Source organism: Gopherus evgoodei, chromosome 4, assembly GCF_007399415.2.
Source record: "Gopherus evgoodei ecotype Sinaloan lineage chromosome 4, rGopEvg1_v1.p, whole genome shotgun sequence".
Lineage (NCBI taxonomy): Eukaryota > Metazoa > Chordata > Testudines > Testudinidae > Gopherus > Gopherus evgoodei.
The window spans coordinates 66,774,973-66,797,912 of NC_044325.1; the positions used below are offsets into that span (position 1 = coordinate 66,774,973).

At 43.2% G+C, this 22,940-nt stretch overlaps 1 protein-coding gene across 1 annotated transcript in view; it reads left to right on the forward strand.

Moving 5' to 3' along the window:
* STARD9 (StAR related lipid transfer domain containing 9) overlaps positions 1-22,940 on the forward strand; it is a 175,421-nt gene that overhangs the window by 13,756 nt on the left and 138,725 nt on the right. Inside the window, 2 exon segments of the mRNA XM_030559592.1 lie at positions 3,846-3,915; positions 9,856-9,972. Coding sequence (XP_030415452.1) covers positions 3,846-3,915; positions 9,856-9,972 — 187 coding nt within the window.

Genomic DNA, 22,940 nt, shown 5'->3' on the forward strand with positions numbered 1-22,940 from the left:
AGTTGCACTTTTCCCCTCACCTGTTCATCTACACACTCCCCATCCGTGGCCCCACAAAGTTGCGGGTCCTCCTTGTCAACCTCCTCCTAGCCCTGGCTAAAATGGCCATCTACAAAACCAGGGAGAGGAGGTTGGCCGAAGGAGTTTCCTGCGACTGTGGGGCCTATTTCCGCTCCTCGTCTGTTCACGCGTCTGGGCAGAGTTCCTCTGGGCAGTGTCCGCTGGTTCCCTTGACACCTTTGAGGAGCAGTGGGCACTGTCCGGGGCTCTCTGCTCAGTGTCCTTGTCCGGTTCCCTTCGTTTAGCCCTGTGTCCTCACTCCCATTCCTGTTATTTCATTGTCCCCATCAATTATTTGGTATCACGGACCTGTGGATCCTCCCCTTAGGCTGAAGGGAGGTCCTTTAGCAGTGGGCAGGCTCCTCTCACCTACTTTCTGGATACCAACAGGACGAGGTGATCAGGTCCTTCGTGGGCCCCCTGCTGGAGGCCCTGTGGTCCTACCACACCCTGACCCAGGAAAGGAGCAGCAAAGGTGGGTTCTCTAGGTCTATCTAGAGAGGCTGCCTAGAACCAGCTAATTAAAGCCCAGCAGGCTCAGAAAAAAGGAGCTGCAGGGCCTGCGAGCACTCAGTTTGTGGCTGAGGCCAGAGTGCAAAGTAGGGGTTCTGCTGTGGCCACCGGTGTGTGACAGGCTGCACTTACTGCTGGGAGGGAGAGGACCTGGGAACTGTAACCCTAAGGTAGTGGATGAAGAGAAAGGGACAATGGGGATGAGGGGGAAAGACCCAGGGAAGAGCAGGAGAGAACTAAAGGCAGCGGTACATACCTGCTGTTTACAGTGTCCCTGACTTGGGGCCTGGAGTAGCGGGCATGCATGGATTCCCCCAAAAGCCAGTGCTGGAGTGGCCTAAGCCCCAGAAAGGGGGTACAGCTTGTTTAAAAGCCTGAGAAAGGGGCCAGATTCAAAGGGCCCAGAGACAGGGTTGAAGACACTAACAAGGGCACATGATGGTCCTTGTCAGGGCTTAAATTCTCAGAGAGAATCTCCCGGAGCCCCCACGCTGCCCCCAATAATTTATAAAAACTCCAGAGAGTTTGACTTTTTTTTTAACTGGAGCTCTGTTCTGAACAGCTCTGGTCCTCTTTGGACCTTTGTTAACCCCGGAGGGGCGTTAATAGTTGACTATGTGGCTGGGCTAGAGGGCTGAGCCTGCCAAATGAAGTGAACAACCTACAGGGGATGCCAGGAGGAAAAAAGATTGAAGTGCCCCACACGGCCCTTAGAGGAGGCATGCAGGAGAACTGAATGCCCATGTCACACCCCCTCATTTCTAGACCAGTTTTTAATTTTTTGTCTGCCAGGTCTGTTTGCCTTCATTAAACAAACTTTGTTCTTGTAATCCTTAAGATGCAAAGACAGCTAAAAACCCAACAACCATATCTTAAACAGAACTGGGAACAAACAAGTATCATTTAGCCTTTCTGTTCCTGTCTCCTTCCACAGTTGTCAAATTATTGCCTGTTATTCAAAGTTGTTTCCAGGTGGCATATTATTTAGGTGAATAACTGGTTAAGAAGTTAAAACTGGTTAAGTCTTAGCACAGTTCTCTAGAGACTGCTGACCATCATTTGAGTAAAGATTACCTCCGATGTAATAGTGGCTAAGAGGACTATGTTAATATTAAAATCCTCATTACCAGATTAGTCTGTCTACCTGAGTGACAAAAAGATAGAAGGGAGCAGCTAATTAATTCCATATTGAGGTTACTACTAGTTGGAGAAATTCAGTTTTAATGTAGAATAATTGCAGTTTCGTTTTTCACATTCTAATATCTTTAAAATGGCTGTCTGGAATGTTGCAAACAAAACAGAACCCCCTCACCTCCCCAATACCCTACCTCTGAACTGTGAAAGGGATAAACAGTGAGGTGGCAAAGTTTGCAGATGATACTAAACTGCTCAAGATAGTTAAGACCAAAGCAGACTGTGAAGAACTTCAAAAAGATCTCACAAAACTAAATGATTGGGCAACAAAATGGTAAATGAAATTTAATGTGGATAAATTTGAAGTAATGCACATTGGAAAATATAGCTCCCAGCATATTGTGTATATATAGTTGGGGTTAATTTAGCTACAACTAATCAGGAAGAGATCTTGGAGTCATTGTGGATAGTTCTCTGAAGACGTCCACGCAGTGTGCAGCGGAAGTCAAAAAAGCAAACAGGATGTTAGGAATCATTTAAAAAGGAATAGAGCAAAAGATGGAGAATGTCTTATTGCCTATTTATAAATCCATGGTATGCCCACATCTTGAATACTGTATACAGATGTGGTCTCCTCATCCCAAAAAAGTTATATAGGCATTAGAAAAAGTTCAGAGAGAGGCAACTAAAATGATTAGGGGTTGGAACAGGTCCCATTTGAGGAGAGATTAAAGAGGCTAGGAGTTTTCAGCTTGGAAAAGAGGAGACTAAGGGGGATATGATAGAGGTATATAAAATCATGAGTGGTATGGAGAAAGTGAATAAGGAAAAGTTATTTTCTTGTTCCAATAATATAAGAATTACGGGCCACCAAATGAAATTAATGGGCATCAGGTTTAAAACAAATAAAACGTTCCTCATCACACAGTGCAGTCAACCTGTGGAACTCCTTGCCTGAGGAGGTTGTGAAGGCTAGGACTATAACAGGGTTTAAAAGAGAACTAGATAAGTTCATAGAGGTTAAGTCCATTAATGGCTATTAGCCAGGATGGGTAAGGAATGGTGTCGCTAGCCTCTGTTTGTTTGTTACCTGTTAGATTCACTCCCTCTGGGACACCTGGCATTGGCCACTGTCGGTAGACAGCATACTGGGCTGGATGGATCTTTGGTCTAACCCAGTATGGCCATTCTTATGTGAACAAACATAAGAAATCATGCACAGGCTGACTTCTTTAGAAGTGCCTGAAACATGGGGTCTGAAAAAACCTGCTTAGCTTCAACTAGTAATTCTACTAGGTGCACAGAAATAGTGATTTCGCTGTAACCCCACAACCTTTTTAATTCTACAGTAGTAGTAACTTAAGGATGGCAGACATTGCCTGTACTTGGACACAACTCCCATTGAAGTGAATGGGAGTTTTCCTTGAGTATCAAACAACCGTGTTTGACCCCTAGCAATTTAAACTGTTTCTCCCTGATGAAGCATCCTAACCTGTTGAAAAAAAAAAAGTCCTGAAATGTAATGTAAATGACCTTTTGGACACAGCTGTCAATTTGGGATTGTATGGTAAAAATAAAACAGCACAATAACTCTCTCAAAATACAATTGGATCAACTTTTATAAGAACATCTGATTTACAGATATTCTGGCCATAAAACTTTCAATGTATTGATACTTGACTGCATTTTTCAGTGGATCTTTCAGCAGTTATATGAAGTGCCTGCTTATAATTAAAAAATATATATATTAAATGTATCAACTTGTTTGCTTCTAAAGTAAGGTTCTCCAGTTATGTGAGCTGTGGATTGTCACTTAAAAAAAAATGGAAGTGAACTAAATTCCAAACAGTGTAAAATACTTATTTTCTTAGCTGTGGTTTTTAAGATTTATGCTGAAACATTTTCATGAGTCTGGTGCTCTTTGCTACTTTTTCTGACTGTAAAGACACTAGACTACAGAGCTACAAAGATTTCTTGCTGCCATGAGGGAGTTTTTATAAATTGAATTGTCTGTCAGTGTTAGACTTAATCATACAAGTTGCTCTTAAGGTTTGTATTAAATATTAGATTTATGAGCTTGCAGTACTACAGTTTAGTGGTTTTCTGTATTTTAACTGATTTTTTTTATCTGTTTCCAGAGAGAATGCAGAAGGGGGAAGAATAATTGTAGAAGTTGATGAAAAAGTGGCAAAAGTCAGAAACATAAAGGTAAGGGTTTTTTTGTTTTTTGTTTTTGTTTCTGCTTCTCAAACTCTGATGGTTCTAGAACAGGGGTGGGCAAACTTTTTAGCCTGAGGGCCACACTGGGGAATAGAAATTGTATGGCGGGCCATGAATGCTCACAAAATTGGGGTTGGGGTGTGGGAGGGGGTGAGGGCTCTGAGGTGGGGCTGGGATGAGAAGTTTTGAGTGTAGGAGGGTGCTCTGGGCTAGGACTGAGGGTTTCAGAGAGGGATCAGGGCTGGGACAGGGGTGCAGGTTCTGGCTGGAGGTGTGGGCTCTGGGGTGGGCCTGGGGATGAGAGGTTTGGGGTGCAGGAGGGTACTCTGGTCTGGGATCAAGGAGTTTGGAGAGCGGGAGGGGGATCAGGGCTGGGGCAGGGGGTTGGGGCATGGGGAGAGACTCAGGTATGCAAGCTCCAAGCAATGTTTACCTCAAGCAGCTCCCAGTAGCAGTGGCATGTCCCTTCCCCGGCCCCTACGCATGGAGTGGCCCCAACCTTTGGAACGGGGCCATGCCGTGTTTTCCGAAAGCCGTGTGGTGCGGCCCAGGACCCGGCTGGAGTCCCGGAGCGGGGCCATGCCACATGGTGCAGCCCCCAACCTGGTGCCCCGACTGGAGCGCCGGAGCGGGGCTACGCTGCGTGGTATGGCCCTTGACCTGGTATCCCGGCTTCAGCTCACGGGCCGGTTTAAAATGGCCGATCCGGCCCACGGTTCGTAGTTTGCCCACTCCTGTTCTAGAATAATGATGAAATTCTGTGGGATTGTATAGCTGTATTTTTATTTGGCCATTGGATCATCCAAAAAGCAAGCTTACAAATAAAACAGGAAGGAAATATGAAGAAAGAATCTTTAATTAGCACAGATACTGTGTTGTTTTAGAGTTTCCATGAACATCTGTGTTCTTTGTAAGATAAACAAAGAACATGTAGCTGTTCTTCTCTTGCTTTCTGTATCTATCAAAGCTTCAGTACTGTGGCTGCATGCCATGATTCAAGGCTGTCAGTAAATTGTTAGTAACAGTAAGATAATCACAAAATCCCAAACATCTGGAAACTTTCTCTCTTTCCTTTTCTTCTTTCTCCCACCATTTGCACTCAGATGCAATTGCAACTAATGTGTGAAATTGAGCAAAATGTATTCAGCCACAGTTAAGGCTTTGATGGGTGACTGGGAACACTGAAAATTGACATACTGCACCCTCCTTCCTTTCCCTTTGGGATTCTTGGAGGCTACCTGCATGGGACGTGAACCAGAGCTGTGTTTAACACACTGAGGCTCTTTAATGCTGCTATGCTACTCAGTAAATTAGTAAAATGGGACCAAAGTCTGTGTTTCCATGCTCTTTCCGCTTCAAAAGGCAAATGAATGAAATGTAGAATAGTCTAGATAACTGGGGAAATTCTAAAGGACCCATGTTTTCTTTATTTCTTACTTGCTTTTTTGTTTATATCTGCATGTCAGCCCAATTATTTTAGATGACTTGTTCAAGAAAACTAGTATTTTAAATTCCTTAGGAGGAAGCTTGGCACAGATGAGATGAATAGATTTGTGCCTTTTATCCTCTTGTTCTGGCTGCTAATCTGGGCTTTATCCTGTTACGGTAGCAGTTGATAGTGCTCAGCAATGCCAGAGATGCTTTTTTCTTCTCTCTCGCAGGTGTGAAGGGGAAAGGTACTTCTCAACTGCTGTATAATTCCTTTCTTCATGTATAATATTATGGCCCCAATCCTGTAAATTGTTCCGTATGGTCCAACCTTGAGTCAGTTTGGCTCTGTGCAGTTGCAGGGCTCTCCCCTTGTGGAACAGTTTGCATGATTAGGGCCTAGGGACCTATGGAAGTATTTCCTTTTGCAATACTTTAAAGCTTTGCACCTAAAACTGACATAGGAGAAGACAGTAAGACTGTAATTCTAATTTAAATATTTGAATAACCATTGCTCCTCTACCCTCTAAAATAAATAAGGTCAGATTAAGATTTCCTGGTCTACTTATCTAGGGACACAGAGACCTAGAACTGAAGCAAATTGAGCTAATGTTAGTAGTCTAACATTTGTTTCAACAATAGAGTTCTGGTACCTTACAAAGATTTGGTTCCCTTTGTCATGCCCATTTGACAATAAGTGAGAAATTATACTGGTAATTTCATAAGGTAATTAAAGTAAATGTACGGACAGAGCAAATCTGAGGTCACAATAAGATGACAGAAATGTTGAGTTTGCAGAGATCAGGTGGTTCTTGGTAGTTTTTGTATTTTAATTGTTTTACTAATGGTTATATGCATCAAAGGTGTTCCAGAGTAGCCTTACAGTTCCATCTTCAAGAAGAATCTGAAGTGTGTGTCACAAATTTAGAGTCTTAGCGAAAGGATTCCTCTGGAATAAGCCTAGAGCATAGATAGATTGTAAAATGGATGACGAGTTTAGCAGGTTATAATGCTCAGCTAGGCTACAGCATAGTTAACAATCAGTATATTTAATATTAGGTCATTTTAGAGAGGTTTTCCGTATATATGTTGTGTGTATTTCTGTGTGTCAGAGAAAAGGCAGAAATGACCTTAAAGCTTAGCATGTGCACTCATAGTAATCCATGTAAACAACTTCTATGGTACAGAATTATCTGGTGATATGAGAAGAATATCTTTTGAAGGCAGAAAATATGCTACAGATCAGACAGTAAATATCACAGCAGTCAGATTAAGCTACTAGGCCAGGATTTCCAGAAGTGACTACAAAGTTTGTGTGCCCAACTTGAAACAACTGAAAGAGGACGGATGTGCAGCGTGCAGGTGCTCAGCCCTTTCTCAAGCATGCAAGAAAAATGGGAGCTTCCTTACCACATGCCTCACTTGTGTGGTGAGTTGTTCCGATGGTCCCTTTTCTCCCCAGCCATCATGTCTTTTTGCATTCTTGGGGGAATCTCTGACAATCAGGATAGTGTTGTGGGGATTTGGGGATTAACCTAGTCTAGATTTGCTGCTTGGGTTTATCAAGTCCATCTGGGAGTCCCTCCCTGAAATGATAGTAACTAGGAAGAAGCCATCTGTAGGCTTCAGATGTGCCACTGAACCTAGTTAGACTGACCTTTTGAGAGAGAGCCATGAAAGAAGTACTTTGCTTAGGAACAGAGGGATAGAGGGGCTTGCTTACTTCCTCTGGCAGGGAGTTCTGGAGCCATAAGAGCTGACCTGTTATATTTTGTTTGATATTTCAAGACTATTAAGTTTTATGAAGGAAGAGACGTTGCCTTGTCTACATACCAGTTTTACTGCTTGTAAATATACCAGTATGTTAAAGTGGTACAACCCCCAATACGGATAGTTATCAGTATAAAAAGTGCTTTATGCCAGCAAGCTATTCCTGTGCAGGAGGAGAATAAGCTATAAGTACATAAAGCACCTATACAGCAGCATAACCATTTCTACACTAGGGTTGTACCAGTATAATAATTCAAGTTTGGGGGGAAGAAAAAAAAACCCAATGTACCCCTAATGAAAATAATTATACCAGTGCACAAACTGTGTAGCTGAAACCTTTACGTTAATAGAGATTTCTTTTGTAGCCTGTCACTTTAATTATAAAATTGAATTTGCAGAGATAAAGTACCGTATTCATTTTATCTTGTTGCAATAGGCAGTCAGGGCTCCTAGTTAGCCACAATCAGCTACGGCAGAAAACAATGGAGAGTTCTCTTTTAGGTTACAGCACTTATAAGGCTTCTGAATAAACCTCATTTATTGAAGATAATCCTTTTGAATTAACTGATCAATAGACTAGCTTACATTTTAACACTAGCCAAAGGAAACATCAGTTGGAGTTAATTCAACATGACCAGTTTAGAATCATGTGGGTTTCTCCATACATGAGGTCCTTTTTAACAGCAAAGAGGCTCTTTTAGATGGGCTTGTATAACAATTTCCCCAGTAATCTCCATAAATTATGATAATACTTACCATTTACAGTGCTTTTCATTCATAGATCTTAAAGGTAGCTAAGTGTTATCACCGTTTTTCAGCAATAGTGGCTAAGTGGCTTGTTAATGAGATATTTACTGTTCTAATTAATACTGAATTTAACTATTTTTGTTTTCTACTTATGCTATTGCCAGATGTCAAGTTTGCTAATTCTGTTGCTGCTAATGTCAGTGTTACAATATGGATCCAGCTATTTCTGGCTCATGTGTGACTCAAGGTTTCCTCCTTTTGATTTGGGAAGGAGAAGTGTTTGGGTGTTTGGAAAATGCCTTGCTCGCTTGCTGTATCTGTTTGCACTCAGCATCTTGTTTAGAATCAAACAATGACTTGTGTAGGAAGATCTGTTTGATTTCCTTAACTTCTTGAGTCACCTTTGTAAAAATAATAATTTTCATGAAAGCCATAGGCATACATGGCACTTCACAGCTCAAATAAAAAGACAAGCTCCTGCCCTTAAAAGTTTATGATCATAAATATTAGACCTGATTCTGCAGTCCTTATTCATAGGAGTAGTGTCATTGACTCTTTAATAAAACTTTACTAAATCCTTTAAACAGCTTTTTCTAATATCAAGAGACTGACCTCATCTTCAAACCCTCCCCCTGGAAGAATCTGGATATGGGAAGTGTGTTTAAAAACAGATTAAAAAATTCTAGTAGCGTGTTATCCCATTCTTTGCACAGATTAATTTAATGTATGGCATCAGACTTCTTAGAATCAGCGATGAAAGCTGAAATAATTAATAAGGTTAAAATATGTATATATATTTTTGGAAATTATGTACATTATAAAGTAGCACTGGGAAATTTTGTTTTAATAACTGATGGCTGTTTAAACTAGAGCTGTATAGACCAATAATGGGTATGTCTTCACTGCAGAGTTAGCCTTGCCCCAACTCCCTTCCTGTCTACACACAAACTTCTCACTTGTATTTAGTCGTGCTTTCAACCTGGGCTAATTGGCATGTCTCTGGGTATGGATTAAAACTTTGTAGTGAGAACTCTAAGATAAACCACTCAGGAGCTGATAGTCGTCCAGTGCCTTCCCAGAATTCCCCATGTGTGCCTGGAAGGGACAGACAGGTTCTTCTACAACTTAATGTGAAAGAATAGTAGAGCCATGGGATATGTCCCTACAAATCCTAATGACACATACAGATGAGTGCAGCACTAGTGAGGTTGTAGTAATTCAGGTATGGCTTTGCAGTGTGGCTACCGACACATGGGCTAGGCCAACTTAGGTGCTCAGACCTGAGTGCCAGTCACCCAAGCTATATTTTTAGTGAAGACATATATCCTAAGTGAAATATTTGAGTAAGGAAAAGAAGTAGCTCCAACCTATGCTATGTCTGGAGGGTTTGGTCATGATTACTGGTTAATCAAAACTCAGGATTTGCTATGGCACTTTGTAATCCATAACACACGGAGGAAGGAGAACTGATAAACTGTTAATACAACAAGGTACAGAAGGAGAGTAGATAGATTTGTGGTTAAAAGTAATACTTGGAGTTGGGAGGTGTGGTTCATATTTCTGGCTCTACCATAAACATAGCCATTTAACCTCTAGGATTCAGTTTCTCCATTTGTAAAACAGGGATAATGCTTTCTCACCTAAAATGGATGCTGTGGATTAACTCAGTAATGCTTGTAAAATGCTTGGAGATCATTGGATGGAAAACTGTTAAGTGCACTGTACTTTTATTGAAGCAGGAGAGAAGTGGTGAATGAACTGCTCAGTGAAAGTTTTACCCTTGCAGCTTTGTGATGGATTCATCCATATTTTTTCTTTGATTTTTGTGCAAGAAAATGAAAACAGGATGAACTTGGAGCCATGAATATTTGTGTTGTGAGAAGGGGAAAAGTATATCCTGGACAGACTTTTAAAATGATGCTCTTTGGTAATCCTCAAATTCAAGTGCTCTTTCTATCTCTTCCCCTCTCACCCCCCACTCAGGTAGACAATAGGCTTGAGGGCCCATGGGACACAACAGAGAAGATTGTGGCTTTTGGCTTTGATTTCTGCTATTGGTCAGTTGATCCTGAGGATCCTAAATATGCATCTCAGGAAGTGGTGAGTAATGTTTCAATTCTCCATGTGTGTCGTTTTTTGTCCTTTATTATTGTGTTTGGTGAGAAGGTGAGGAGGATATAAACCCTCAGTAACCAAGTTTGAGATTCTAGTATTTGATTTATTTTTCCTAGGATCATCTTTTTCTTATCCTGTTGATGATATAGCAGTACTGTATCCCCACTGTGGTAACATCACAGTCGTTAATTTAAAATAAAAAGTACTGGAGTACTCTTTGTACTAGTTGATAGACATCACTTTGACTGTGTCATCAGCTTTCTGATAAGTGCTCATGATCTGAAAAGACAAGAAGCCCAAGGGACTCCAGTTAAAGCAATGAAAAATAATTGGGGTCAAATTCTGGAGGGAGAAAATGATGGTACTCTATATAAGTGCTGAACACAATCCCAAACTTAGTCCACAGAATCAGAGTAGCTCGATGTTTCTACTGAAATGATCAGCATTGAAGTGACATTTTAAACGGCAGCATTAAACTTCAATGTTAACACCACATTGTTCTGAACAATACCAGATTAACTCTGAGCTTTTAATTAGAGAATCAGAGATCTGTTATACCAACCAGCACTTTTCCTAGTTTGATAGTCCAAGATTTGTTTGGTTAAATACAAAGGTCATAGGAGTATGTGTATTAAAAAAAACAAAAAATGATACGGTTCACTTTCTTTTTTTCAGTAACCCAGAGGTTCTTGTAAAATGACAAGTAATTATGGGACAACAGCCCCTGCTTTCCCCAGACGTGCATTCAGTGCTATCTGCGCACAGTAGTGATTAAAACATGTTTTTACTGCTCTTTGCTACTGATAGACTTGAAGAGCCAACACATCTAAGAGGTTGCTGTATCTATTTGATCTTGTCCATCAGTAGAATTGTTTAGTAAATTCCAATCATTATACCTGTGCAGGTCAGTTGAAGACAATGGAGTCACACAGGTGTCACTGAGGACCAAATTAGCCCTGCAGAACCTATTCTATTGGTGATGATGTGCACAGTACCTAGCTTTACTCTGAGTCTATGCTGAATTTGCCAGGTGGCAGTTATAAAAAATTATGGATCTGCCAAGGAGAAACCTAGCACAACAGGGTGGGAGGAGGCTATTGGATATTTCGTTACAGCTCCTTGATTCTCTGGGTGGCCCTGTGCTGGCTGCAGCTCTAACCCAAATTGGAGCACCGTGACGATTGTGCCAATCTTTGTCAGCTTGCATTAGTCCCCAAAGAACTGTAATACAGCTAAAGATAGCCAGAGTGCCATGCCTCTAACATTCTCCCTATCCACTTGCTACAATCATAGAATCATAGGACTGGAAGGGACCTTGAGATGTCATCTAGTCCAGTCCCCTGCACTCATGGTAGGACTAAGTATTATCTAGACCAATGGTTCTCAACCAGGGGTTGGCTGTGAGCTGCTTTCAGGGGGCCACAGGCTGAAGCCTGGCACCCCAAGTCCTGGCACTGAAACCAGGAGTGGAGCTGCAGGGTGCCCTGACCCCCAGTGACCCCCACCCCTCCAACTGGGGCTAAAATTCCGAGCCTGGCACCCCCCATGGTGCTGAAGCCTGAAATGTGGGGCTGAAGCCCTGAGCCCTGGCATCTCGGCGGGTCAGAAGCTGGGAGCATAGCCATGGGGCTGAAGGCCAGAGCCCTGGTTCCCTTGTGAATCTAAAGCCCAGAGTCCCAGCGTCCTGCAGGGCAGAAACCTTAGCTCCCCCACAGCCCTGACACCCTGTGAGGCTGGAGCCCTGAGCTCCCCTCCACCCCAGCACCCTGCGGGACTGAAGCTCTCAGTTCCTCCCCACAGCCCCGTCACCTCCCACCTGGTGGCTGAAGTCTGGAGCTCTGAGGCCTACCTTCCCCTTTGGCTGAAACCATGAGTCCTAAGGTCGTCTTCCCCTCCCCCCCCGTGCCATGAAATTTTTAGGGGCGGGGCGCTGGGGCTCAGAAAGATATGGGTTGAGAACCCCTGATCTAGACCATTGCACAACCTCCTTAGGCAATTTATTGCAGTAGTTAACCACCTTGACAGCTAGGAAATTTTTCATAATGTCCAACCAAACTGTCCTTGCTGCAATTTAAGCCCATTGTTTATTTCCTCAAAAGTTAAGGAGAACAATGTATCTTCCTCCTCATTGTAACAACCTTTTTATGTGCTTGAAAACTGTTATGTCCCTGAAAACTGTTATGTCCCCTCTTAGTCTTCTGGTCTTCAGACTAAACAAACCCAATTTTTTCAATATTTCCTCATAGGTCTTGTTTTCTAGGCCTTTAATAATTTTTGTTGCTCTTCTCTGGACTTTCTCCAATTTGTCCACATCTTTCCTGAAATGTGGCACCCAGAACTGTACACACTATTCCAGGTGAGGCCTGAGTAAAGTGGAAGAATTACTTCTTGTGTCTTGCTTACAACTCTCCTGCTAATACATCCCAAAATGATGTTTGCTTTTTTTGCCAGTGTTACACTCTTGACTCATATTTAGTTTGTGATTCACTCTGAGCCCCTGATCCCTTTCTGCAGTACTCCTTCCTAGGCAGTCATTTACCATTTTGTATGTGTGCAACTGAAGGTTCCTTCCTAAGTGGAGTACTTTACATTTGCCCTTATTGAATTTCATCCTATTAACTTCAGACCATTTCTCCAGTTTGTCCAGATCATTTTTAATATTAATCCTATCTTCCAAAGCACCTGCAATCCCCCCGGTATCGTCCTTAAACTTTATAAGTGTACTCTCTATGCCCTTATTTGGGGTTAAGTGGTGAGTTGGAGCAAGAGCTGGGTCAGCTGACCGCATGCCACTATTTTCCAGGGTGTTTGCTCTATCAGAGCAGTGTTGATGGGCAGAAATGCACCAGAGAATCTGACTCTTAATCTTTTTCTGTTTGAATTAAGCACTTGATATAGATAGACAGACAGCAAACAAAGCATCCAGGATGCCCTTTTACAACATCACTATTCAGAATAGAGCCACACTTTAATTATTGTTAGGGGAAAGATTTAAATATGAAGGAATTTAGAACTGCTGGGGTGTTGTCTAGGTTATAGTCCCCAGATCTGACCCTTGGCACAGCTGCTGTAATGTAGTGCTCTTAATGTATTCTCATATTAGACTCCCAATCCTAATTATATTAGGAACTGTCTGTGGACTCATTGAAACTTTGCCCTTACTTGCAAATGGAATGGGAGATGGAGTCAGTTCAACATGCCTTCCCACAGATAGGGAAATTAAGCCATTAAGAGTCCCCTTACTCTTTCTCCTGAGAGGCTGGGTGTTGAAGGCAGCTACCATTCTGCTCCTAAAGAGGAGAAAGCCCAGTCAAAGGTTTCTACTGAAGATCTGTAATCAAAGTAGGGCATTTTGGCAGCTGAGGAAGTGTGGAGGCAATACAAGCAAAAGGTCTTCTACATCTGCCCTTTTCTCTAAAATGAATTTTAAGCGACCTTTGTTTCTACTTTAAAAGTTAAAATTTGATGAGAGATGTCTCATTTGTTAATGTTGTTGTTTTTTCCCCTTAAAATTGACCTCTCCAACAATTATACTGGGCAGGAAGGAGTTTCTTTTCTGTGTGCCTTGCTGTGAACACTGACTTCTGTTTCCTCTCATCTTTATAACAATACAATAAGAAACATTTTCTTGCTTAGAACTGTTATCAGTGTAGTTGGCTTTACATCTAGGATGCTTTTGCATAAGCATTGATAAATACAACCCACTATGTCCTCTTTATCTCCACTGGTGAAAGTTTGCCACATGAATTCAGAATTGGCTAGGGCAATAAAGTACTCTTCATTTTTCTAAAACAATATTACAAATAAAGGAGAGTTTAAAATGTACCATAAAGTGCCCTTGTGTAGTCACTGAATGTACCTGATACTCAGGGTTAAATAGATATTGGCAGGGCCATCCCTAACCATTTGGGTGCCCTATGCAGCCCCCCTTCCACGGGCCGAGGCATAGGACTGGTCACCGGAGCTGATGCTGCCACATATGCAGCACGCAGCTGCCTAGGGCACCAGGAAATTGGGGGCAATTTGGTGCCCCCAATTTCATGGTGCCCTGCGCGGCGGCGTATGCTGCATATGCCTAAAGATGGCTCTGGATTTTGGGTGCTGCTCCATGTACCTGTTATGTCACTTGCAAACCAGTGGAATGCCTGGCTTTTAAAAGAACAACACTGTATTCAGCAGCAAGGAAATGCAAAATGAATGGGTTTAAAGATGGGTTGGTGCTCTGAGGGACTTGGGACAGTGAGTGAATTTCTGTCACTAATTTCCCCAATGGTTTTAGGATGTTTGTAGCACATGTAATATATAGTTCATAAACAGGTGCTGGAGAAACGTGCTTACTTTTGTGAGTTTCAGACCCCTAATATTGTTGAATGAAGTTCTTTGTATTTAATTCCATGTTTTAAATTAATACTGTATCACTGAGTACATACAGATTTGGTTTCGTAGCAGCTTCCTTATTTTAGTGATATTATCAGCTACTAAAGGAATTAAATAACACTGCCATACAGTAAAGCTTTCTTTTATAAGTTTGCCTGCAGTCACTGTATTTCCTTACAGTGAAGTCTTGTTGTGCCAACTGTTATCTCAGGGGCTTGTTTTATTAGCTGAACGATGAAAATACTCTACTTTCAGGCATCTTTCCTGAGAATACTGTCTCTAAAAAAGCGGTGTCCCTTCTTGTCTTCCAGATGAGGTGTCAAAACAAGTTCCTAACAGCATCTAGTCATTATAGAGATCCAATGGCAATGATAAGTGTAGGGGTATACGTCCCTGTATCTAGGCCAAATTCCAACTCTTTCCATTTATAATCTACCTCTGTAAATTTCTCCTGCTGTTACCCTTGTATGCGGTATTCATTTCAGGTTCTGTAGTATTAAACAATTGCTGTGTTGTGCTCCAGAGATGGCTACACTTCATAGTATTATTATATTATCCCTGTATCCTTTACTTTCTTCAAAGGTGGTTTTGAGAGACTTAAGGTGTGTCTACACTTCCATCTGGAGTGTGTGATTTCTAGCGTGTGGAGACATACTCATGCTAGCTTTCATGGAGCTAGTGTGCTAAAATTAGAATGCAGCTGCAGTAGCGTGAGCTGTGGGAGGGGCTAGCTGCCCCAAGTGCATTCCCATCAGAGATGCTAGGTATGGATTTAAGGTGACTAACCCCTCTTGCTGCTTGTGCTGCCACAGCTACAGTCTATTTTAAGGTGTCAGAGTGGTAACCGTGTTAGTCTGTATCAGCAAAAACAACAAAGAGTCCTTGTGGCAGCTTAGAGACTAACTATTTGCGCATAAGCTTTCGTGAGCTAGAACCCACTTCATCAGATGCATGCAGTGGAAAATACAGTAGCAGGTATAAATACACAGCACATGAAAAGATGAGTTGCCTTACTAAGTGGGAGGTCAGTCTAATGAGACAATTCAATTAACAGTGGGATACCAAGGGAGGAAAAATCACTTTTGTAGTGGGAATGAGAGTGGCCCATTTTAAACAGTTGACAAAAAGGTGTGAGTAACTTGCTTACTATTTTTAGCACGCTAGCACAAGGTTGGTCAAACTACAGCCCTCAGCTCACACCAAGGAGTGGGATCAGGGGCTTGCCCCACTCTGCGCGGCTCCCAGGAAGCAGCCGGCATGATCCCCCCTCCGGTTCCTATGTAGTACGCGGCTCTGTGCACTGCCCTGTCTCAGGTGCCGCCTCTGTTCCTCCCAGCCAATAGGAGCTAAGGGGGCAGTGCCTGCGGACAGGGCAGTGCGCGCAGAACTGCCTGGCTGCGCCTCTGTGTAGGAGCCAGAGTGGGGACATGCTTCCAGGAATTGCTTGAGATATGCACTGCTGAGAGCCTGCCCCACTGCAACCCAATTGCTTGCTCCAGCCCTGATCTCCCCCCCCCACTCACCGAACCCCTTGATCCCAGTCCGTAGACTCGTCTTGTACCCCAAACCTCTTATCCCTGGCCCCATCCCAAAGCCTGCACCCCCAGGCAAAGCCCTCACCCCCTGCCATACTCCAACAGCCTGCCTGATCCCAATGCCCCTCCTGCCCTCTGAGGCCCTCTGTCCTGGCCCAGAGCACCCTTCTGCACCCCAAATCCTTCATCTCCAGCCCCACCCCAGAGCCCGCACCCCCAGCTGGAAACCCCCCCCACACACACCAGCTCCCTGCCCCAGTCCTAATCCCCCTCCCACCTTCCGAACCTCTTTGTCCCAGCTTGGAGCACTCTCCTGCACCCCAAAGCCCTCATCCCAGTGCAGGCCCAGCTCCAGGTTTTTTGCTGCCCCAAGCAAGAAAAAAAAAAAAGGAATGGGACAGAGTGCCACCGCTGAAGCAAAAAAAAAAAAAAAAAAACAAGCCAGAGTGAATGCCTCCCCTTGAAAAGGGCCGCCCCAAGCAGATGCTTGGAACATTGGTGCCTAGAGCCAGCCCTGCCCCATCCCAGAGTCTGCACCCTCAGCCAGAGCCCTCCCTCATGCCCTAACCCCCTGCCTCAGCCTGGAGCCCTCTTCCTCACCCTGAACTCCTCATTTCTGGCCCCACCCCAGAGCCTGCACCCCCAGCCGGAGCCCTCACCCCCTCCTGCACTCCTACCCTGAATTTCATGAGCATTCATGGCCAGCCATACAATTTTCATACCCTGATGTGGCCTTCAGGCCAGAAAGTTTGCCCACCCCTGTGCTAGCTCGATGAAAGCTATCTTGGGTGTCTCCTCAAGCTAGGAATCCCCACCCACACACACACACTCCAAGTGTATACATAAGCATTATCTAATTAAGGGTATGTCAAGTGCTATAAAAACCTTGGATGACAGTTGCTAGAAAGTGTAAACTTGTTATTTGAAAAACACTCTCAGCTGGGTTCCTTTCCTGACTTGCATTTGTTACCACCTGAGCTGGAACTAACCAGGATTGTACCAGGTGAAAGGATTGGGCCCAGATTAAGACAGAGTCTAGTCTGTGAAAGAAGCTTGTTGGAACATCTCTGAGGGCGAGATTTACCTGTATTCAGTTTCTTAAATGTATTAGGCTTAAACTTGCATGTTTTTGCTTTATTTTGCTTGGTGACTTACTTTATTCTGTCAGTTATTACTTGAAACCACTTAAATCCTACTTTTTATACTTAATAAAATCACTTTTGTTTATTAATTAACCCAGAGTAAGTGATTAATACCTGGGGGAGCAAATAGCTGTTCATCTCTCTCTATCAGTGTTATAGAAGGTGGACAGTTTGAGTTTACCCCATATAAGCTTTATACAGAGTAAAACAGATTTATTGGGGTTGGGATCCCATTGGGAACTGGGTGTCTGGGTGCTGGACATAGGTGACTTGCTGAGCAGTTTTTGGTTAAAGTTTGCAACTTTGTGGACGTGGACCAGACCTGGGTCTGTGTTGCAGCAGACTAGTGTCCTAGCTAGTCCTGAGTCCTAAGCTAACAGGAAAAACAGGCTCAGAGGTAGTTTCAGCACATCAGGTAACAATCCCAAGGGGGTCTCTGTGACCAAACCTGTCACAATGGGGAAAGACTAAACTATGATTTCATCAGTAATTGGGCATCACTTGTGGATTTGATAGCAATATTTTGAACTCTGTAGCTCGCTCCTCCTTTAGGAGGATATCAAAGTGCTTTACAAAAAATAAGCTTCACAAAAGTCTTTTGCGGTATATCAATACTGTGTTACCTTTACAGATGGCTTAACAAACAAAAATGGTCTGCAATTTTGGTTGCTTCAGTTTTCGAGTGGCCAGTTTGAGGCGTGATTTTTTGAGGTGCTGAGTGTCTGCAGCCACCACTGATTTCGGTTTGAGTTGAAGGTTTCCAGCTACTTTTACAGATGGTTAAGGCACAGGTTCAATTCTTGTTGCTGCCTTAGACGTTGCAAAAAAGAGTCAGAATGCTTGGAAAAGCAGGAGCCATGGTGACTACTATTTCTAGGGACTGTTCCTGTGTAAGAGGAGGAGAAGACCCAAGAGCTATCCTCTGAGATGAGCCACCAGTGGGGAGCAGGAAAGGAGACGTTCCTATGTCCATTATGCTGGAGGGTATCTGGAGAAAAGGACGAGGTCTCTGGGCAGCATGTCCAGAGAAGAGTCTGTCAATAGTCTATCTGAGAGTGAGCCTCCCCACCCCTATGGCCACAGGCTCAGTGGGGCTTGCCCTGGTATGCTAAAAATAGCTGTGTAAATACTGCTTTGATGTTGCAACTAAGGTTGGAGGTCAGGCTCTTAAATCTGGGGGCTGGGCTCAGTATCTTGCTCCCACAAATGTGTAGACATACTCTAAAGGTATGGAAGCATGAACAGGGGGAGAGGAGGACCAGAAATGAAAAATAAAGGGAAACCTATTTTTCTTTTTCAAAAAATGTGATTAAAAACAGCTAAAATACATGCATACTTTCCTCATCTTACACTGCCATATAAACAATTGCTGTAGCTGCCACAGGGATATTGTGCAGTTGTAAGTGGGAGATGTCTTTTGAGATGTGGTTATACTGTGGAAAAAGTTTGAGAACCCCGTTTCTAACCAATACCACATTCCTTCTCCTTCTATGCCTATTCTGATATTGCTCACCTGGGGCAGACCATGTTTCTCTCTTCTCTTTGGGCTCAGTAAGCCTTGATAGCTGCAGACTTAGTGTGATTGCATGTGGGAGGAGCCTACATAGAGGCTTGGCACCCCTGGGTAGAGAAGCACAGTTCCACAAGGTCTCCCTGCATTCCCATGTGAAGGAATTATTTGGGAATAGTCCAAGGATGATGATTCATGACTATGTGGATCCAACAGCCAAAGCCCCTTCCAGCATAGGGGGAAGTAACAGCTGGAACAGCTACTGCCCATTCTTTGTCAACCTCTGTAAACCTCCCAAGCATGCAACTTGAATAACCAGGTTGTGCGTTGCATTCAGGCTTGACTATTGGAGTAAGAGAGGAAATAAGCTAACTGATAGAGAACTCTCTAAAGAGAGGTAAAAGGTGTTCTCAGAAAACTCCCATCCTTGCATTCCATTCCAAACAAGGAGGGGATGAGGTTTTTAGGCTCTTCTGTGGTGGATAACACCAAAAATTCAGCCATCATTGGTAACTGTGTAATGATTAGGGTTGTCACTTAATAGGAACAAATCATGTACTGTACCTTCCATTTTCTAATGAAAACACATGCAACCTTATGTAGTAATAACTTACTGTTTACGTTCTGATGTCTTTGTAACGGAGTCTGACAAGTATTATGGACAAATGCTTGTAGTCCCTCTTTGTCCGATACTTTACACAAGCAAGTTCAGGCTTGCTGCTTAATTTTTATTGTTTAGCAATGAGTACTTTCAGACCTAAATTTTAAATATTTGTTTACAAGACACCTTTTTAACAGTGGTATTTAAATTGTAATGGATGTCTATGCTAGTAGAGAGAACGGTGCTTAAGTCTCATGGCTTTCATTTAAAGCTCTAGCAATGAGGAATAATGAATGTTTCCTCACATGCATCATAGCTCAGTGAGGGCAGGGAAAACACTTAACAGTTGGGTAACTTCTGTAAAAGCCTATTTATGCACAGACTGCAGAAAGTGACATCCAGCTTGGTCATATGCCAGGCCATTTTTTTTTTTGGTTTAAAGAAACAACAGGATTATACTAAAGACATGTTGTAGATGTGCAAGGGGATAAGAAGCAGTTTCTCTTAGGTATTCCTGGGAATTGGGAAGCTCTAGATCCTGAGACAGAGGCTGCCTATGGGCAAAGACCAAGTAGGATCCCAACTGGGAATCTGTTAATGAAAGTCAGGTTACTGTAGTCATTGTTATATCCAAAATTGATGATCAAGACACCATTATTAACTGTGCTGAGGGATATGGAGCAATGTGTTTTTCTGTCAAGAGAACAAGATTTAAATTTTTTTTGTCTGGCTTACTGTCCAATTATCCATAACCATCAGAGGAGAATAGAGCCAACTTCGTAGAAAGACAAGTAAGAGGAATAAGTTGGAAGCAAGATGTAGCAGGGTGGTTACCCCGCTCCTGCCCTGAAGGGCTTAAAACAGCCCTGGGCGAGGGCTGGGGCACGGGAAAAGCTGGGCTGATTGGCAGAGCAGCCGCAGCTGGGCTACGCCCCAATCAGGCCACAGCTGAGCCAGAGGCCCAAGAGGAGTCTCTCTCTAGGCTGGGAGAGAGCAGGGCCTCACTGCCTGCAGAAAGGGTACTGGAACTGAAGCAGGGCTGGGGAGAGACAGAGAAGCAGGGGAGCTCCAGGCTGGCAACTGCCTAGCCTGCAGGGTCTGGTGCAAGGCCCGTAGAGGTACTGGGAGGCAGAGGAAGGCAGCAGGTCCAAACCCAACCTTGCCTGTGATGAGTAGCTTATACTGCAGTGTGCCCCAGGGAGCGGGGGCTAGTTGGTGACCGGCAGTAGCCTATGACTGAGGTGAGGTGGGGATAGAGGGTGGGGGTTCCCTGGGGAGGGGAGACCCTAAGAGTGAGGGGATAACGGGGCACCTGAGTCCAGGGAGGGACGTGGGGGCCAAGCAGCTGCGAGACACCGGCCTGCAGAGGGTGCTTCTGGGTCAAAGAACTAATTCCCAGGACGACCAACAGGAAGCGCCGCAGCAGTGAGTCCCATACCTTTACAAAGGGATATTGTACATGCCTAAATTGGAGGTTATTTAAAGACAAAAGGCAGATTTGGGGGTATCATTACCTTATCAATATTCCTGGAGAAGTCAGAGATGGAGTGCTGCTCCTGAAAATCCTAATGTGTAAAGGAATTGAGTAACTTGTTTGTTATCAGGCAAGACAAGTTTTGAGTTTCCTGGGTGGTATTTCTTTCTTGTATTTTCTTCTAAAACTTTTGTGTCTTACATCTTTTACCGTGTTTGAAAGTAGAAAGATATATTTACAATATCTCGCCAATAAATGTAATTCTCTGGGTTAGTCATTGCAAGTAGAGAAATATTTGAACAGATATTTGAGGGTGAATATTTTAAACCATTTTAAAAATGAGGAGCTTACTGTGACCTGATAAAATCTATATTCCCGACTTAAAAAGCTTGCAGGGTCGTAGAGCAAAACCAATATTTTTTTTGTTAAAAGGAAGTTGTTTGGATGACTAGCATCAGAGAGGAAGGATGATCTAGAGCAGTGGTTCCCAAACTTTAACATCCTATGAACCACTTTCATTAAAATGTCACGTCTCAAGAACCCTCTTCTAAAAATGAATATTTACAGGGATTTTTTCCTTTACCTCAGTATAAATTATAAAAGCAGTGATCTTGGAAATATAAAATTTGTTTTATGACATGCTTATTACATACTATTTATTAATAATTACCATTTGTCATTACAGTATTTTTATTACATTATGAAAACGGCAACACTCTACTAAAGTCTCACTTTTGTAGTTTGTATCACTTTGAATAAGCCTGTTAGAAGACAAGGCTCCTGTCATAAACAGACAGTTAAGGGTTAATGGAACAGGAGTACTTCATGTCTCTTTTGCCTGTAAAGGGTTAACAAGTTCAGTGAGCCTGGCTGTCACCTGACCAGAGGACCAGTCAGGGGACAGGATACTTTCAAATCTTGAGGGAGGGAAGTTTTTGTGTGTGCTGTTAATTTTTGGTTGTTGTTCACTCGGGGGGCTCAGAGGGACCAGACGTGCAACCAGGTTTCTCTCCAATCTCTTTGATACAGTCTCTTATATGTCCAGAATAATGAGTACTAGGTAGATAAGGTGAGTTAGGCTTATGTTTGTTTTCTTTATTTGCAAATGTGTATTTGGCTGGAAGGAGATCAAATTTGTATTTTGCTGAAAGGATTTTACTTTGGTACTTGTATACTTAGGCTGGGAGGGTGTTCCCAGTGTCTATAGCTGAAAGACCCTGAAACATATTCCACCTTAAATTTACAAGGATCATTTTTACTGTTTTTTCTTTCTTTAATTAAAAGCTTTTCTTGTTTAAGAACCTAATTGTTTTTTTTATTCTGGTGAGACCCCAGGGGACTGGGTCTGGATCCACCAGGGAATTGGTAGGGAGAAAGGTTAATTTTCTCTCGGTGTTAGGATTACTTTCTCTCTCAGGGAGAGTCTGGGAGGGGGAGAGAGAAGGAGGGGGGAAGGTGAATTTTTCTCTCTGTTTTAAGATTCAAGGAGTTTGAATCACAGTGATCTTCCAGGGTAACCCAGGGAGGGGAAGTCTGGGAGAGGCAATGGTGAGGGAAAGGGTTTACTTTCCTTGTGTTAAGATCCAGAGGGTCTGGGTCTTGGGGTTCCCGGGCAAGGTTTTGGGGGGACCAGAGTGTACCAGGCACTGGAATTCCTGGTTGGTGGCAGCGCTACAAGTACTGAGCTGGTAATTGAGCTTAGAGGAATTCATGCTGGTCCCCCATCTTTTGGACGCTAAGGTTCAGAGTGGGGGTTTATACCATGACAGCTCCTTTGTTTCATCAAGGAGTATTGGATGTGTAACAGCATGAAGGTATTTAAGAAGCCAACTCAGAGTTCCTCCTACTCAAGCATTCAGGTCTTGAGCAGTCCAGGCAAACAACTCACGTTACAACTAAGCTTAAAGTTGTTGTTCTTAATAATTTTAAAAACAATACTAGCTGCCTATTTAATTTTAAAAACAGCAAAAAATATCCACCTCCCTTTCCATTTCTTATAAGAAGTCTTCAAGTTTAAATCTTCTCAGTGTGATAGATATGCTTGCTTTGATCTGTTTAGCTCTTGGAAGTCCAGGGGCTCCAGGCTGCTGGCCCCATGCTGCCCGGGGTCCCTAGGGACAGCTGTCCGCCATTAGGCAATTTTTTCCCAAGAACCCCCATAACATTTTGTGAACCCCCAGGGGTTCACGAACGCCAGTTTGGGAACCACTGATCTAGAGAGGAATAGCGGCCTTGTGGTTAAGGTGCAGGTTCAGTTCTTGTCTCTGGACTTCCTGTGGGACTTTGAACAAATCCAGTCACTGGGTCTCAGTTC